Consider the following 17,431-nt stretch of genomic DNA (forward strand, 5'->3'; position numbering starts at 1 on the left):
GGAAAGAGAAAAGGCTCCCAAAATACTTTTTGGAAAAGAAAAGTCTCTGGATTTTTTACAATCTAGATGTGGCTTCAGTAGTAGTGGATGAAATGAAAGAGTCACAGGAGAGATGGGGCAGGAAGGTACCATCTTTAATTGAGTGAGTAAATGACAACAGGCAGATAGATGAGCAAAAGGGAAGGGTTAAATTCCACAAGGGGGTGGGGGAGGGAAATGTTCAGTGTTCATGAAGAGATTCAGTGACCCAAACTAAGCTACAACCTCATTTTCAAAACTTATCTTCAGGCATCATTAGGAGTCTCTGTGCAAAGTGCCTGTGTGTTGTTGAAATCACATGGACAGGATAATGTCTGAATTAGATAAAAATAATTCCTAATGGTCCACTGAAAAGTGTAACGGGCAAGTGCATTATTCCATGCTAAAATAGGTGAGAGGAATTCAAATCAATTTCTTACAGATTAATGAGATGACTAGCCATCCATGTCACCTTGGAGTCAAAGCAGAAAAGGTGAGCAAAACTTATAGCAAAACAACTGCACACTAGACACTGACAGATGCTGCATCAACATTTGAATTTTACTGCAGAAAAAAAAATGAGAGAGTGAATATGAATTGTATTATTTCTGTTTTATTTATGGCAAAGTGGAAGCTCAGAAAGGTTAAATGTCTTGATAAAATCCCTAACAATAGAATCTCGGCTCAAATTATTGCTTTAGTAAAAATAAAAGAAAGATCAGGAATGGTCTCTGAATTATCTCTTAGAAGTGGTAGACTTATTTTAGTATGTTAAGGCTTTTCTATTACTACTACTATCAAATAACTTTTAAGATATACTTCGGATTACAAATTTTAACCATCCAAAAGGCAGCCATCACAGAGGAGTGTCCATGTCCACAGAAAATGAGATCTTTCCAGACAGAATCTGTGTTGATACAAATGAACAGTGAATGCTTCAAAGCAGCCCTTGCTTCTCCTTATTCAGCCCACTCTAATGATACGTTAGTTCTTGCAGGGTCCAGTTCCCACGCAGAGATATGAAGGTAAAAATTCCAAGCATCTCTGGACCACTGTTATATAAGACAATGTCTGGGCTGCACGCTAAGAGTAACAAGAAAGCAGTTCTATCATGACTAGAGAGAAACAGACAGACCTTCAGCCATGGGTAGCAACACATGACTGCAACACCCAGCCTTGTCTTCACTGATTTTAAAATAGAATAAAAGATTAAAAAGAGGATGATACTGAGCTAAAAAGACTCTCATTTTTAGTTTCACTGATAATGAATTTTTCTGGGAAAAAAAATCTAGCTATAGTGATCAAGATCTGTGGTTTTGTTCTATGACCGGTGTCCCAGGCACAACCATACCTTTGCAAACCACGGTAAACTACAACATAAAAGATAAAATGGCAAGCAGTAGGCAGAAAATGCCTAAACACAAGCCATGGGGTAATAGTGTGATCTTCCGCTACAGTTACATTGCACTCTATTAAACCAAAACCCTGATCTGAATTTTTCAAGTTTTTCTGTTATAATATTGGCATTCAATAACTTAACATATGGAAAAAAAATCCCAATCCCAAGATAAATAATATATGTTATTGAGGTAAAAAAGCTGACAAATGCTCATTCACATGTCTAAGGATTTTGAGTTATTCATTCAAAAGTTATTTATTAATACACAGGCAACTATTCATAAATGACACTATTTAATTGAACAAAAGTCAACAGTAGTACTTGCTCTGTAGACCAGGTTGGCCTCGAACTCAGAGCTCTGACTACCTCTGCCTCCCGAGTGCTGCTGGGACTAAAGGTGTGCGCCACCATGTCCAGCTTCACTTTACTCTTAATATTGCTGGTAGCACTCAATCATGGCTAACAGGAGCCTGGCTGTGTCACTAAGTGGCAAGAAAAATGCCACAAAAGTCAGTGTTCATTCCCCACCAAAGAAGAAGGGGAAGGAAATAGAAGAAATAATATCCAAATACCATCAGTAATTTGAAACACTAAGTGACTAAAGAGGGGGGATATGTATTACGTAATACCCAGCAATGTTGTTCAGACTGGCTAAAGCAAATGGCTAACCAAGATAGTCACTCTCCAGGCTTCCTAGCATGCTGAAATCCAAAAGTCAGTGACATCAAAAGAAAAAAAACAATATCGCCAGATCACTTTTCTTACACTGTCATCAAGCTTTCATAGAAAGCAATCTTGAAATAAAAATAGTAACTGTTTACCAGGGGAAATATTTTAAGCCTTGGACTATGGGTAGGAATTACTGGAAGGGGGCAGCATCTGCAAAGACTGATTGGCTGATCAGGAGTGCAGCGGTGTGGAGAGACTGGAATGCTGCAGAGCCAGCGCCTAATTACACACGTTATCTCGGACTAGACTCTGTGTAGTGGAACTAACATCCTGTGACTAACAGATAAAGACCTTGTGGAATCTATTAACTTATCAAACCAGTGGCTTCCAACAAACCCCAAAGCTAAGTCTGTCGTCAGTAGCATCTGAAGCTTATGAGAGATTCTCCATCTTGCTGGAACTGGCCTGTTTCCATCCAGGTACCCTCTAAAGTCTCGACACTTAACTCCCTTCGTTCTGTCCCTATAAGACTCCATAAGACTGCTTCCACTGTCTTTCGGGAGACCTAAATGTGTCCCCCCTGCCCCCGCCCCCCGGGCCATGGTCACTCAAACTTGCACCAGAATAGACTGTCTTTTATCCCTTTGAGGTGAGGGCTGTTTCTTTCGGAGACAAAACCACCTACTTATCACTTTACCATGGACGCTATATTCTACTTACCTGCTTTTGGGTTTTGTTAGAAACATAACACATCTCAATTTCTTTCCACTTAGAAGGTTGGGAAGGAGAGCGCAGTGTGGTGGGAAACAGCACAAACGAGGTGCTCGTTTAATACCCGGTGAACAAGAACAGTAGTGACGGAATAACGGGAAAACTCACTACTCTGAATCTGCTCCCCAAAACCATCCGACTTTCTTTTTTAGTTTGTTTTTGTTTTGTCTTGTTTTTTTGTGTTTTGTTTGTTTGTTTATTTGTTTGTTTTGAGACAAGATTTCTCTGTGTAGCCATGGCTTTCCTGGACTCGCTTTGTAAACCAGGCTAGCCTTTAACTCACAGTGACCTGCCTTCCTTTGCCTCCCTCTCTCCTGTCCCCCCCCCCCCCCTCCTCCTGGCCCCGAGTACTGGGATTAAAGGCATGCACCAAAATCTGACTTTCAGGAACAGATTTTTGACAGTAAGTAGGATTCCTTTAAACTAAGTAAGATGTAAACGCAAGGAAAATAGAGGATCATTATTCAAAAAAGTCTTCACAATGTGAAAGAAATTACAGTAAGATGAAACTTGTATAAGAAGTTGTTTTTTTTTTTTTTTTAAGTTTTCAGAAAGAAAGAAATTTCTCTGCTTATATCTCCAGAGGTTAGTTCCAAAGAGAAGCAACATGTTTCCTTCCAACGCTTTTAGCCTGGTTAGATCAACTTTGATAATTCTTTCCTTTCCTTCACCTGCCTCTTCTCCCAGGTCCCCCCCTAGGCCAGTGTGTTAATCAACTGACTAATGCCCTGCAGTCCTCTTTGCAAGATGGCATGTAATATTCAGTAGATAAAATTCTCAAGAGGTTGTAATGTTGAAGGCCCAGAACCTAATTATATAGCTTTTCTTATGTAGCTTCTCATCAATTGTCATGCTTAAGGTAATTTGGAGAGCTGCAAAGACTCTGTTGCCTACCTGAATAAACCAGAATGCTAAAAAAAAAAAAAAAAATTACAAGCATTGTTGTTGTCACCACTCAGCAGCAGCCCTGGAAGAGCGATACACAAGGAAGAGCCTGATGTTAGACAAATTCAAGGTGTTCAGTTCCCAGAGAGGGGACTTCATACAACAGACTGTGGTCCCCAAACCCAAGCTCTAATCAAGACCTAAACATGCCGTCAGGAACTGATAAGGTGAACCTGGGTACATTATCTTTTCAGAACATTACCAGAGTGTATGTGTCTGTGTGTGTGTGTGTGTGTGTGTGTGTGTGTGTGTGTGTGTGTGTTTGTGTGCACACACACAAGCACAAGCACGCTTGGGTGCATGAAAGCTAACCACACACCCCAAATGCAAGATCTCAGGGCCTTGTATATAGTATATGCTAATTCTGTTTTTCTTTAAATGGTTTCTGCTCTTTTTCATTATTAATCTTTAATAAACCAGTGACTTTTGAAAGTAAAAATTTAAAAACTCATATTTTTAACTCAGATGTTTTTGTTGTTCCTCAAAAGTTATCAATGATAAGGTGTTTAACAGAAAAGGAACCATAAGGGTCTCCCTCATCCCTGTCACAAATGTGACAGTCGATTGTGCAAGTGAAGTGTTTTGCATTTTGTGAAGTGCTATATTCTGAACAAAATGGGAACGCTAACCCTGCCATAAGGACAAAAACAGTATTCATGTATGGAATCAATCAGTCAATACTTATAATGCCATTACAGCAATCAGAAAGAACGCCTAGTCTCATTCAGAGAATCCTAATCCAAGTGACTCTAAATCAGGCTGATTCCTGCCAAGTACCAGACTTGATTTTAGGAGTTAGAGCACGATTACACTCAGAAATTACATGGGTGAAGCCCTTGAAACAGGCATGAAGTTTTCAATCTGTTTTCTCATAATCTTAATAGAAAATTAACTAGGTTTGTTTGTTTGTAGGTTTGAAGTGACAGGGGTGTTGGAATTGTAATTCCACGTTCATCCCACGACAGTTCCATTACAGTCCCCTGCTCTTTCTCAACAACCACCCTACCACGGCCCCAATAACATCTGCCTGGCTGTGTGCATTAGGATAAAGGGGCACTGGGTTCAGCCTGGATTCCAGACAGGCACACAGAGGAACCCAGACGGAAGTCAGCAGTGCGGAGCTTGTTCTTAGTGCTGCCTGACAAACGTTTAAACACAAGACCAATTAGACTACATGGTAAGTCTGTGGATAGAAAGAGACAGATGAATAAGACATGCTCACAATGGACTTTTTGAATATAAATTTGTCGTCCCCAGAGCTGGGAATATGACTCAAGTTGGCAAAGCATTTGCCACAAAATCCACAGAAATCCCAAGTTCAACAGCCCCAAAACCTAAGTTTAAAAAAAAAAAAAGCTATTATAATCCCCTGGGCTGAAGAATAAAGGAAGAAGGATGTTTGGGACTTGTTGCCCAGTTAGTGAGCTTTAGGTACAGAAAACCACCTTCTCAAAAATTAAATGGTAAGGTTGGGGAGATGCCTCCACAGTTAAAAGCACTTGATGTTCTTTCAGAGAACCCTGGTTCACTTCCCACCACCCACATGGCAGCTCACAGCCATGACCCAGAGGATTGAGCTACTCCTCTGGCCTCCATGAGCACCACGTGTGCATGCAGCAAAACACTCATATACAGAAAATAAATGTAAATAAACAACAATAACAACAACAACAACAAAACCTAAGAGGATAAAGGATCAAGAAACACACCATTGACCTCTGGCCTCCACAGACATACACATGCATGTACTTATGCACACAGATGTGTATACACACATAACACACACACACACACACACACACACACACACACACACACACACTTGCCAACTCTGTTTCATGCTTAATAAGAAGTATTAAGGAACTCACTGGGGAGTCAAGAAACCCATAAGCAATTAGTGAATTCTCTGGAGCTGTCTTATTTAATGTGCTTCTCCTGGCCCTTCAAAAAGCCTTCAGCGTCTTCTTGTGTTGCTAAGTGAAGAGTTAACGATCTTGTAGACCTCTCTAAGTTGCCATGGGCTCTAAACACCCAAAACACTGAGATTTTGTTGAGAAATGTTTTTCGGTCGATAATATCCTCTTTAGGAAACAGGGAAGAGCCTTTTAAAATACGAGGTCATTCTCTCAGCTGAAATTAGGTTTGAAGGCCAATAGTCTTCTATGTTAGTGGAGCATTTTGGGTATAATCTACCTAGCATATGAGGTTATTTTGCAAAAGCACTGTTTTCATTCTTTGTCTTTTGCTCCATTGGGGCCTCATTTTCCATGTGGTCCTCTTTGTGTTTAGCATCCAATAAACTCTCAGCGGCAGATACACACTAGTATCAGGAGACAAGTTTATTTTTGGAAAGGTAAACTATAAGGTCATAACCACAGCTTAAGTCACCCTCATCCCAGGAAAAGTAATTTCGTTTCCCTGGACAACGTATTGATTTTAAGGTACATGTTAAAGATAGCTGCATGGACTTCAAAAATGACTCTATATTCTTATCTGTAATTCATAGAGGAGGTTGGGCATTTTCTAGTAGTGACACCAATATAATTCTTTCTCTCTCTGTCCGTTAATACTAAGCTGCTTTTCCCCGGTGAGATATATTGGAGCATATCTAACTTAGATATATCGTGTACCTGAAATAGCAGGGAAAAAGTCCGGTCTCAGCATGCCACTTCTGTTCTCTGTAATTTAGACATTCTTCATGCTGCATTTATGTCCATAAGGGTAATAGTCCTTGCATTAAAAAGCAGCCGTTCCTTAGTGACTTACCCTTCAAGCGCTCCACAACAGCCTTTCACTCCCTCACCCTACACTGCCTTCCAACTCTCAGAGGTTTTAAATAAGAAACTCAAATACGGTAAACAATCTTGTCTGCACCCAGGCAAAAATCACCAACAGACACAACGATGACACGGTTTGGGAGACCACACTGAAATAAGCCTGTGGATCCTTGTCCTCAAATGCACCACTGTAAACAAAGCCTGAAAATTATTTTCAAACGCTGACTTTGCTCAGCTTCCCTCAGTGAGTGCCTGTGCTTCTTCTCCTGGCACAGGTCCCCTGATGATACAGCGGATAATATGTGTCTCTAAAGATGGCCAGTGCTCATCAAAGAACTAAAAATAACATAAAGGTAAATAAAAGAAAGACCAGAGCCTCACACCAAAGGGCGAGCATCTCAGGAGCAAACTCCAAAGTTCAAGAGCCATTCCGGCCACCTCGGGGCTTAAAGGAGATTTTTCTTGGAGAGTAAGAGACAGTTATTTGAAGCTTTACAGTTCTAAAAGCAGTGTTTTGCTTTTATTTCTACAATAGTAGAAAATGACTGTAGATTAAGTAAGTAGCACTATACAGTGGCCTTACATATATATAGCTATGCTGGAGCTAAGCAACTATGTCAGTTTGGCTCTCATGAAACAGAAGCAAGATGGTACACTACTCATGTCACTGACCTTTCCTAGCTACCTGAAAGCAAGGAGAGTACCCTCTTCTCATCTCAAAGCACAGATTTTATAGGGCTCTCGGGAGGATTAAAAAGGCATATAAAGTAGGGGAATGGCTCAATGGGTAGAGCATTTGTCATGAAAGGATTAGGACTTCCACTTGAATCTCTAGACCTACAGAAAGCTGGATGTGGTAGGTCACAGGTATAATGCCAGGACTCCTCTGGAAAGACAGATAGAAGGTGGGGAGATTCAAAGCCCTGGAAGTGTATGGACTGAAAAACAGAACAAGAAAGATCCAGTTTCAGTCAAGGCACTGACATCCAAGGCTATCCTCGGACCTCTGACCTTCACACACATGCTAGTACACAGCTAAGCATACAAGCATACACACACACACACACACACACACACACACACACACACACACACGGGGGGGGGGGGGGACCTAATATAATGAAACTCAGGGATCTTGTCTCAGAGATGCACATACAAAAGGGTTTGAGTTCGAAAAACCAGTTTCAAACTTTACCTTAGACCCTTAGGCATTTTAAGTGTTCCTCACAGTGGCTGCAATGATAAATCTGGAGTAATGACAGACTAGGATCATCAGGTACAGAATTTAAGCTCCATGTAAATGCTGCCGTGTATTAAATTGTAGACATCAAAGTTTCCATTTTCACTACATCATACCAGTAGAAGAAAGTACCGAACCCAGTGACGCATGAGCGTGTTCCTGCGGAACATGCAAGCAGAGGGAGGCTCCCCAAGTAAGTACTTGAAGAAAGCAGGCATTGTTTACAACCTGGCTAATAAAACATGCTCAAATCAAAGAAAACAAAAGCTCAGTTTTAGAAGCAACAAGTTAACACAAGGCTCATTTCTTAATACTGTTCCCATCTCTTCCTCTCCTATATAATCTCATCTGCTCCTTAAATTTTAAGGTCATAAACTACTGAGTCACACGTCACTACATTTTACAAGACAGAGAAATGGTTTCCGCCTTCAATCTTCCAGTTAATCCAAAAAAGAATTTTTATTTTTTTATAACATACAGTATGTGCAATTTAAATTAATAGCGCCATGCAATGATTTATATTAGTGGGAGTGGAAAGAAGCAAGTTGGAGGTAGAATCTAATGTAGTCATAATTTTAAATACTGTCAGATGGGTACTTTAGAGACTCTAAAGTAAAATTCAATTAATCATTTCAGAGAACCATGTTCAAAAGAAAAATCGGTTACAATTTCAGTGAAAGACAAATGTATTGACACGTCAGCCACATCTCTCACTCTCACATCTAGAACAGAACGGAGAGTCAGACGGGCAAATAAACTTGTTTCATGCGGTCATAAGCATGAAAGAATATTTGACTATCAAGATCGGACACATAAATGTGTGTAAGGTTACAGAACAATGTCTAGTTCTGTCCCTCACCGGCATGCTCTGTGGTTTGTCTTCAAGACATTGATGTTACAGGCTTTGTTAAGGAAGACTGTGACCTTAGTTAGGCAAGCAAGGCGGAACAAGTGGTGATGCTCCTCTAATAAGAACTGTCATTTAAACATATCAAAAATAGATGATAGACTGATGAGTGCAAAAATTTGCTGAATAATTACAATCCTCACACCACATTCAAATTTCTCATTACAATGTTTAAGAAACAAAATATTTTATCCAGTTGTTCAACACACACACATACACACACACACACACACACACACACACACACACACACACACACTTCTAAAGAATATAACCAAATGTGGTTCTGTGGTTCATCTTTCTGTAATGTTGCTCCTCCTCTCAAGTTTTGGGCTAAAGTGGAAATTACTATTCCTTGTGTGCTGAAAACAAATGGTGGGGGAGCACTCAGTTTTCAGGGATCATTGAGATGTTCTGGCTTACATGTTACTTTTTCCAAGTGGACCTCATGACAAGAGTTTGGGAATTTGTCTATATAACTTATTATGCAAGCAAAGCCAAGTTGGAACGTGCTATGCATGAGAAAAACATGAAAATAAAACTCCTTCTAACAGAAAAAAAAAAAGAAGACTTATAAACAAAACCTTTTATGTATTTAATGTACAGTGTGTTTGTATGGTGTATTAGGCATGGAGGGTGCCTCAGCAGAAGCCATAGGAAGACGCCCAGTGTTGTTTTCTACCACATTCCACCTTAGTTCAATGAGACAGAGTCTACCACTGAATCAAGCACCTGGGCATCTCTTCCGTGCCTCCTCCCAGTGCCCTCCGACTAGCACTAGCACACAGACCTCTAACTCATCAGTTTGCCTATTTTTGAAACCTGTGGAGGTTAAATACAGCACTTGCTCTTGTGTGTGATTTCATTCCCTGATCATGATTGTGAAATCCATCAATATTGTTACTTACGGCATGAGCCAATTCACTCACATTGTGTCGTGATATTTGTTTCACTAAATGAACTCACTCCGGAGCTTTAGTACACTGTGCTAATAATGACAGGGAAGCAGGCTGTTTTCATCTTGGAACTATTAAGAAAGTTAATGCTGTGTACGCTCGCAGGTTCTTTGAATGAACACGTGTGCTCAGTCCTTCTGGGCTGCTATCCAAGAATGGGTCAGCTGCCCATTAGGCAGTACAAAGGGGCTATGCAGACTTAGAGTCTACAGTAGCCTGAGACGCTTTCTTTTGTTTTACATTCTTCTCAGAAACACCTGGTGTCAGGGGGTGCAGCAGTATCTCATTACAGCTTTACTTGGCAATTCACTCTTGAGCGGCTTCTCCTGTGTTCATAGGACTTTTGGCTACAGGACTCATTTTTTGAAGCACTCCTTCTTTCGCAGGCTATTTTCAAACATTTAGTGGTCCTTTTTGGCCATCATTATTGACAACTAACAAGCTAAGACCTGCTTGTTACTCATTATTCTTCCCTTAGTATTCCAAACTGTTTCTTCATCATTTCCTTTTTTTTTTTTTTAAAGCTTCTAAAGGCCAATAAAAAGTCAATACTTAACAATGTCAAAGTACCACAGAGGGTTCAATGCTGTCTGCTTCAGACAGACAGACAGGCCTCCTGTGACAGAAGGCCAAGATGCTTGGGATTACTTGGTTGTTTTGTTTCTATTTATGTGTCTTCAGTAAATAAAGTAAGCAAGTTTACCTATTTGAGTGAAAAAAAATGATGGGTCATTAAAAACATGTATTTATTTATTTATTTATTCAATGCATGTGAGTGGCTTACACACATTATCTCTGTGTGTATACCAAGTGCATGTCTGGTGCTCATGGAGATCAGAAGAGGGCATCAGATGCCCAGGAACTGGTGTTATAGGCCGTTGTGAGGTATGAGTGCTGGGGATGGAACCCTAGGCTTCTTTAAAAAAAAAAAAAAGTACTCTTAACAGCTGAGCCAATTCTCTGGAACAGGTCATGAAAACTTAGTAAGTCTAATGTGTCCTCTTGGCCAATAAATGTGCAGATTAATAATGCTCAGTCAGCTCCTTAAAAGAATATCAGGAAGAAAATAGAAAAAAAATCCTCATAAAAATAACTAAATAGGGCTAGGGAGATAATTAAGTTAGTAAGGTGCTCGACATTCAAGTATGAGAACCTTGCTTCTAGATTCCAAACCAAGGATTAAAAGATTACAGAAAGGAAGGAAGGAAGGAAGGAAGGAAGGAAGGAAGGAAGGAGAAAGAAAGTGAGGAGGAGAGAGGGAGAAGGAGAGAGAGAAGGGGGGGATGTTGAATGTGGCTGAGGCACCTCAAATGAGGACCCACTTGGCCAGCCAGGTGAGCAACCCTGCAAGCTCCAGGCCAATTGAAGATGCTGTATAAAAAAAAACCAAGGTGGACGGTCCCTGAAAACAGCATTGAAGATTATCCTCTTGCTCCCACATGCACAAACCTACATGTGCATGTGAAACCACATTCATCTAAAACAGGTGAATAAAAAAGTAACACACACACACACACACACACAGTGCCTCCCTCACTGTCCTCAGACTAAACACAGTTACAGTCTGCAAAAAAATAAATAAATAAAATAAAGTGTTGGTGACCTTTTCCCTTCTTTGCATGATTAATTATTTAATGTGCTATTAATTGGAGGATATGGCTGAATTTCAAACACTTTCATTTTCGGTGCATATCATCCTTACTGTAACCGATGATTAAGTAATTGTGTAAAAGGTGAGCCAGCAAGGTCGTCTGCACATTCTCTTCTGTACTCATTACCCACCATCAATAGCAATTACTAATGGCAACATTTCCATAAATCAACGTCTTTCTGATTATTCTCTGATGATAAACAGTCAAAATGTGTGCATTCCCGCCCACCTTTTTAATATTACATGAAAAATTCAGTCTAAATATGCCACTGGGTATACTCAAGTGAAAACGTACAGAGCGTCCGTTCATCAAAATGAGGCAGGATATTAATTTATATTCAAAAATACTGCAACCCAACACACAAAATGAAGTTAGTGTCAGGGTCAAGCGTAAAAACCACCCGTGCCAACTAATGACTCCACATGGTGTGTTCCTCCACCAAGAAAACAATGCCTTAGTCTAGTCTCAAAAGAACCATTCACCTACTCAGCCAGGGAAAGCTACCATGCAGAAGAAAAGGCAGACTCCTCGCATGCATGAGAGAACAGAACTATACAAAATATTTCCAAAGAACAGCCTCACTGTATTTATTCACAATGGTCACTTAACTCTATGGTTTGGGTTTCACATATTTGCTTCTAGTGCTTGTCACATTCTTGTGATCATCATCAGTGCTTTTTCCTTTTGTGTTTAGGAACCACGTTAACTAGCAAGGTTTTTTTAATCTATCACCGAAATGGATATTTGCACTTCCACTGTTAATGTCTAATACTCATGGTCAATTATGAAGGTCACTCTGAATTTGTAGAAAAAAATCTGTTTGAGCTACTTTTATGTAATTGTAATTAAATAATGAAATGAATCATCAAAAGAAATTACTAGTAGGAAATCAGGATCAGTTATATGGTTTACAGCATAATGAAAAGATATTATCTTTTACACATACATGATTTATATCTAATTACTTGCTTCTTTCTAAATATCAATTGTTCTCTTATGAACAGTGCTTTAAATTTTGTTTCTGATTTCTGTAATTAATAGGTATTACTAAACACATAAGTTAAAATTAGTTCCAAATTATTACATAGAGCTGAAAGAAGCACTGGTCTCATTTTGTATTAAAACAAAACTATATACTGGTATGCTATCTTGATGTGCTTTCCATAAGTCACAGAAAAATGATGTCTTGTCTTAAGTAATCAGAAAATACACTACCTTATAAAATAAAAAATTCAGTACCTCTAACAGGTTCTAGGTGAATAAGAAACAGGTCTCTGTCCTATTTCTAAAAATCTATTCAGAAACCATCTCCACTTCCTAACTTTTTCTCCATGGCATCTCTCTATGGAGACTGCCATGCTCCTCTTCTATGGGAGAAGGAGACCACTTACCTCCTGCTCACAGACTAGCAAGTCCTTCCCTACAGTCTAAATAGATCACACCTGGGAGATATGACCAAAGAGCTTCCAAATAATTGAATATCATGTTTAATATATTTTTGTACAAATTTTGTTTGTTCTGGGTTTTTTCTTTTGTTTTTCCTTCTTTTCTAGTTTTACTCTGTCGTTCTGACCTCTTATCATGGGACAAAAACAAAACAAAAGACAAAACCCTGTGTACAAAGTTACTTTATTTATTCATTCTTTTTTTTTTTTTTCAAAGCCAAAAGAAAGATGTAATAAGAACTCTTGGAGCACAGAGGAGGGATTACGTAGTGTTAGTGAAAGAGAAGAAAAGAATACTTTAAGATGTTTAGATAGGACCAAATACACCAATAAATAAGCTTAACAGAACAAACTGCTCTTGTTACATATAAATTAAGAAACCCGTGTTTATTCTGAAATACTTCCCGGCCCCCGACTAAGGAATGCATCTTACCCTGAGGCATTTCCGGCGGCAGGTAGTGGGGTTCCTGCGCACTGACATGGACCCACTCAAAGTCGTCGTATAAGTCCTGGTGGTAGTCGCAGGCCCCGGGCCCGTCATCAAAGGTACAGCCACCTAGAACGGGAAAGGGGAAACATGGTTATAATCTACACACCTTTTCTCCATGGAAGAAAAGCACGGAAGAAGCAAGTGCTAGAGCGACACTTGTGATACTGTCAATGACACTCCTGTTGATTACCACTCTCTTTTTAAAAAATCAATGTAAACAGAAACACCTCAGTACACAGTCCTTTTCAGAGTCCCAAAAGGAAAGCTGAAATTTTGAATTATTTTCAAAAAGTATATATGATGAGGTTTTTCCTTCAATTTATAAAACTACGACTTAAACACTGTTAGCAGCTTTTCTGGAAAAGGGGTAGGAAGCATGAAAACATTCTTTGTAATGCAAGTTCATATTTAAGCCTTACCAATCCTTTGAATTAAAAGATGCCTATGAGGTGAGCGGTGGCGGTGTAGATATTTAATTGCAGCACTTGGGAGGGAGAAGCGGGCGAACCTGTGAGGTCAAGGCCAGCCAGGTCTACAGAACAAGTTCCAGGACAGTGAGGGTTACACAGAGAAACCCTGCCTGGGGGGGGGGGGGGGGAGGGAGACCAAAAACTAAAAAAAGAAAGAAAGAGGGAGAAAGAAAGGGAAAGAAAGAAAGATGATGTCTACGAAAGCAAACACAATAGAACAAGCTTCCCAGATGTAAATAGTGCCTGAGGTCTGGGGTAGGGTTTTCTCAACATTATTTTAGATTATTTTCAAACACAGTATGGTTTTAAAGTGAGGAAAACTGAGACACAAAATGGGCCAGATTAGCCTGCAAGCACACCAGGCTCCGGCTTTGCTGAATGACCCGAGACTTTAGAGAGCCAGTAGCCTCTTCCCCTTCACATGGGTCATCATTGCACAGCCTCCCTGGCTTTCCTTCCAGATGTGGCTGTACAGTCAAAGGAAAATGATTACACGGGCTGCTCAGCCCATCTACAGGGGGTACACACAAGTCAACTTACTACGTTTACTCAAGTCAGGAAAATAGGAAGTGGTCTGTATGTCTAATCTTGAAAAAAAAAAAAAGGATTACAGCTAATGAAAAATCTAGCAGTGACTTTAATGAGAAAAACCAATAACCTGTCTCCATTCAAGTGGCTCATTTGTTTAGTTTCCATGGAGATCTGTGTGGAGAAACTTGGGGAATTCTAAGGCAAGCAATAACAAATAACAGGTGGCAAACTTCAGACCATTAAATTCTTCTCACTCTCCTCATCGAAAGTTTGTCACCTTGGGCATGAGTGCAAGACACAGTCTTCAGCAATGACAGAGAGCAGCGGCATCACAGACAAAGCTGTAAAGGACACAGATGACCACAACTCCAAAACTTCAAAAGCAGAACATACTGTGGGTATTCTCGAGTCTCTCCTATGATTACAGCAACTCCTGCACTGTAACTCAAAGCCCAACAGATGGAACATAGAGCATTGTCTTTTAAATGTACTTAAAATGACCTTCGCTGCATGAAAGATGACGTACTTTTCCGTTAAAATTAACTTAATTCATTTAAACCCTACAAAAAGAGGTTGCAAGGAAAGGCATCCTTTTATTGCCAAGGAAAAGTTTTTCTCACAAATACAATTCAGTATCACAAACCCAAAAATACTTACGGCACAGCAATATATGCCTGCAGGGGCCCCATTACCCTTTACACAGGTCTGGGAGCCCTCTGTATATAAATTTAAACTCTCAGTGGAAATCACATTGGCTTATTTGGAAGACAAATGGCTGTAATTGTTGCCCTTCATAGACATGGTTAATTTTAGACTCCAGCGTTCCGATTAACACTAACAGGAGGAGTAGCTTTACAAAATAAGTGGGTCAACGTTGAGAGTCACCACTATATCAGAGATGTGTCATAAGGATCTTGAAGCCATTGACTGATCAGCTTGACTTGCACGGTAAGAAAAAAAAAAAACCCTTGAAGACAAATCTTCAAGTCTCTACTCTACAATTAGTTCTAATCCAAGAGGTACCACAAGGCTATTCAACACATGGAAAGCCCATTTGTAAACCCGTACTAGCACATTCTCGCACTCATTTCTGTAATGGGAGTTTCTAGCCCTAAATTATTAAGGACTAGCGAAGCGATGGGGAAATGTGGTGGGCACAAATTGAACACAATAGTAATAACTCAAGGCTGGTGAACGGAACAGCATGACGCATGTGATAACAAGGTGATCAAAATACCAAAGAAGCCAAAAGAACAGGCTACACTCACTGTGTCAGGTTTGACCTAAGGAAGGACGGATATCCTAAGAAACCCAAGTATGTCTCTCCAGAAGTAAGAAAGGCAGAGGGGGGTCTAGGGAGAAGAGGGTGGGAAGGTGGGACCGGGAGGGAAGGAGGGAAAGGGCTTCAATCTGGATGTAAAGTGAACATATAAATTTAAAAAGTAGTCCAATCCCAAGTCTCAGAGAAGTGCTATCCTTTTACTAAGAACCTCCTCTTCCATCTCAACTGAGATATATTCACTAAAGCCTTTTCCTATGTCTTGCTTCTTCTTACTGAGAAAAGAAGGAAAACAATGCATGGCAAATTAGATTTCAAACAGGAAAAAAGAAGAGAAGACAACGTAAGCATAAAGAACATGGCATTGGCAGGGGCCCAACACCACTTCTAAATAACAACCGTGAGGAGCACAGAGGGGTAAGCAGAAACAACTTAGTGCAAAAGGTTTCAGATGCCATAAAAGGGAGATAGACATCAGTCTACAATTGCACTGAAACTGTTAAAAAGATTTTTATCCAGAGGCGCACTGAGAAAATGATACATCCAACAGCCCCATGGAGTATGAAAAGGGAATGAGATAAACTGAGGCAGCAATATGTTTCCAGCCTACAACACATACACATACGGCATACCTCTTGTCATTTTGTTAGGTGTTTTGGGTGAGGGGAAGAGGCAGGGGACAAGGTGGGCTTGCTAGGATCTTGTATACACTAGATAAATATTCTACCATTAAAGTTCATCTTCATTAAGCATAGATCCCAAGCAAATTCTACCATACCATACTCCTATTGACGGATCTCAGTGTCAGCAGAGGCTTCTATGAGATGAGCCTCCAAACACGTGTTCCTGAAACACTGATGTTTAAGAGAGACTTGTCCCTAGGCGTGTGGTGGCACACACTTTTAGTCCTGGCACTTGGGAGGCTGAGTTCAAGGACAGCCTGGTCTACACGGTGAGTTCCAGCCTAGCCAAGGCTACATAGTAGTGAGGCTGTCTCAAAATTAACAGAGTTGTGCAAGGATGGCTTCTCTAGAGTTCTCCGACAGTGAGTGCTACAGGAAAGCTCATTAGAGCGGTAGGATTCTGGAGATGCAGAGGATTAGACATGCACAGCCAAAAGCAGTTGTAAGTCACTTAGCAATCAACTATGAGCCACCTCTTTATATGGGACTTACCATGATATTGACTATTAGGCATACATATTCCTTGGGAATTTAGCCATATAACTAAAGGATTAGCATAACACACACACACATACACGCACACGCACAAGCGTGCGCACGCGCACACACAACACACACACCTATCTACCTACGTTTTGTCTCAATGTTTAAATATCTAGATTTTAGAGAGCCTTCTTCAGTTTGATACATCTATATAATGAATTTCAATGATTTTTGACCCACCACTTCCCTTCTTCAACTCCCTTCCTTCCCCCTCTGGCATCTTTTTCCTCAACGAGTCCTCCTTTCATAAAGACGTTCCTTCTATGTCCTGTTCAGTTCACATGTCGCCCACTAAATTTAATTAAAGTTACTTGCCCAATCACAAGTGGGGAAAAGTTTTTCAGTGAGGAAAGGACAAGTTGTCTGTGACTACACAATGAAGTAAGTGCCCCTCCCCACCAAGCAGTGATTGCTGATGGTCCTCCTGGCTTGCCCGGAGCCTCGTGGGCCCTTCTTGGAAGGACTCCTGAGCATTTGTTTAGGAAAAATGGTATTTGCATGAGAGAACATGGAACAGAGACCCCCTTCTAAATATAAGAAAAATTAGTTATATTAAAACTCTTTTGAGGCTAGTAAGATGTCTTAAAATGTGAGGGTACTTGCTGCCAAGCATAACGACGCAAAATGAATTCAGCAAGGTACATAAAATGACAAAA

The 17,431-nt window shown here is 40.2% G+C and overlaps 1 protein-coding gene across 10 annotated transcripts in view; it reads right to left on the reverse strand.

Annotated features, from left to right (window-relative positions):
* The window catches only part of PTPRK (protein tyrosine phosphatase receptor type K), a 516,193-nt gene that overhangs the window by 383,789 nt on the left and 114,973 nt on the right, over positions 1-17,431 (reverse strand). For all 10 annotated transcript variants that reach the window (XM_084775132.1, XM_084775130.1, XM_084775139.1 and 7 more), the window contains exon 2: positions 13,213-13,335. In XM_084775132.1, coding sequence (XP_084631258.1) covers positions 13,213-13,335 — 123 coding nt within the window. The remainder of the gene's footprint in view (positions 1-13,212; positions 13,336-17,431) is intronic.

The sequence above is a fragment of the Acomys minous genome (genome assembly GCF_964271855.1).
Source record: "Acomys minous genome assembly, chromosome: 3".
Classification (NCBI taxonomy): Eukaryota; Metazoa; Chordata; class Mammalia; order Rodentia; family Muridae; genus Acomys; species Acomys minous.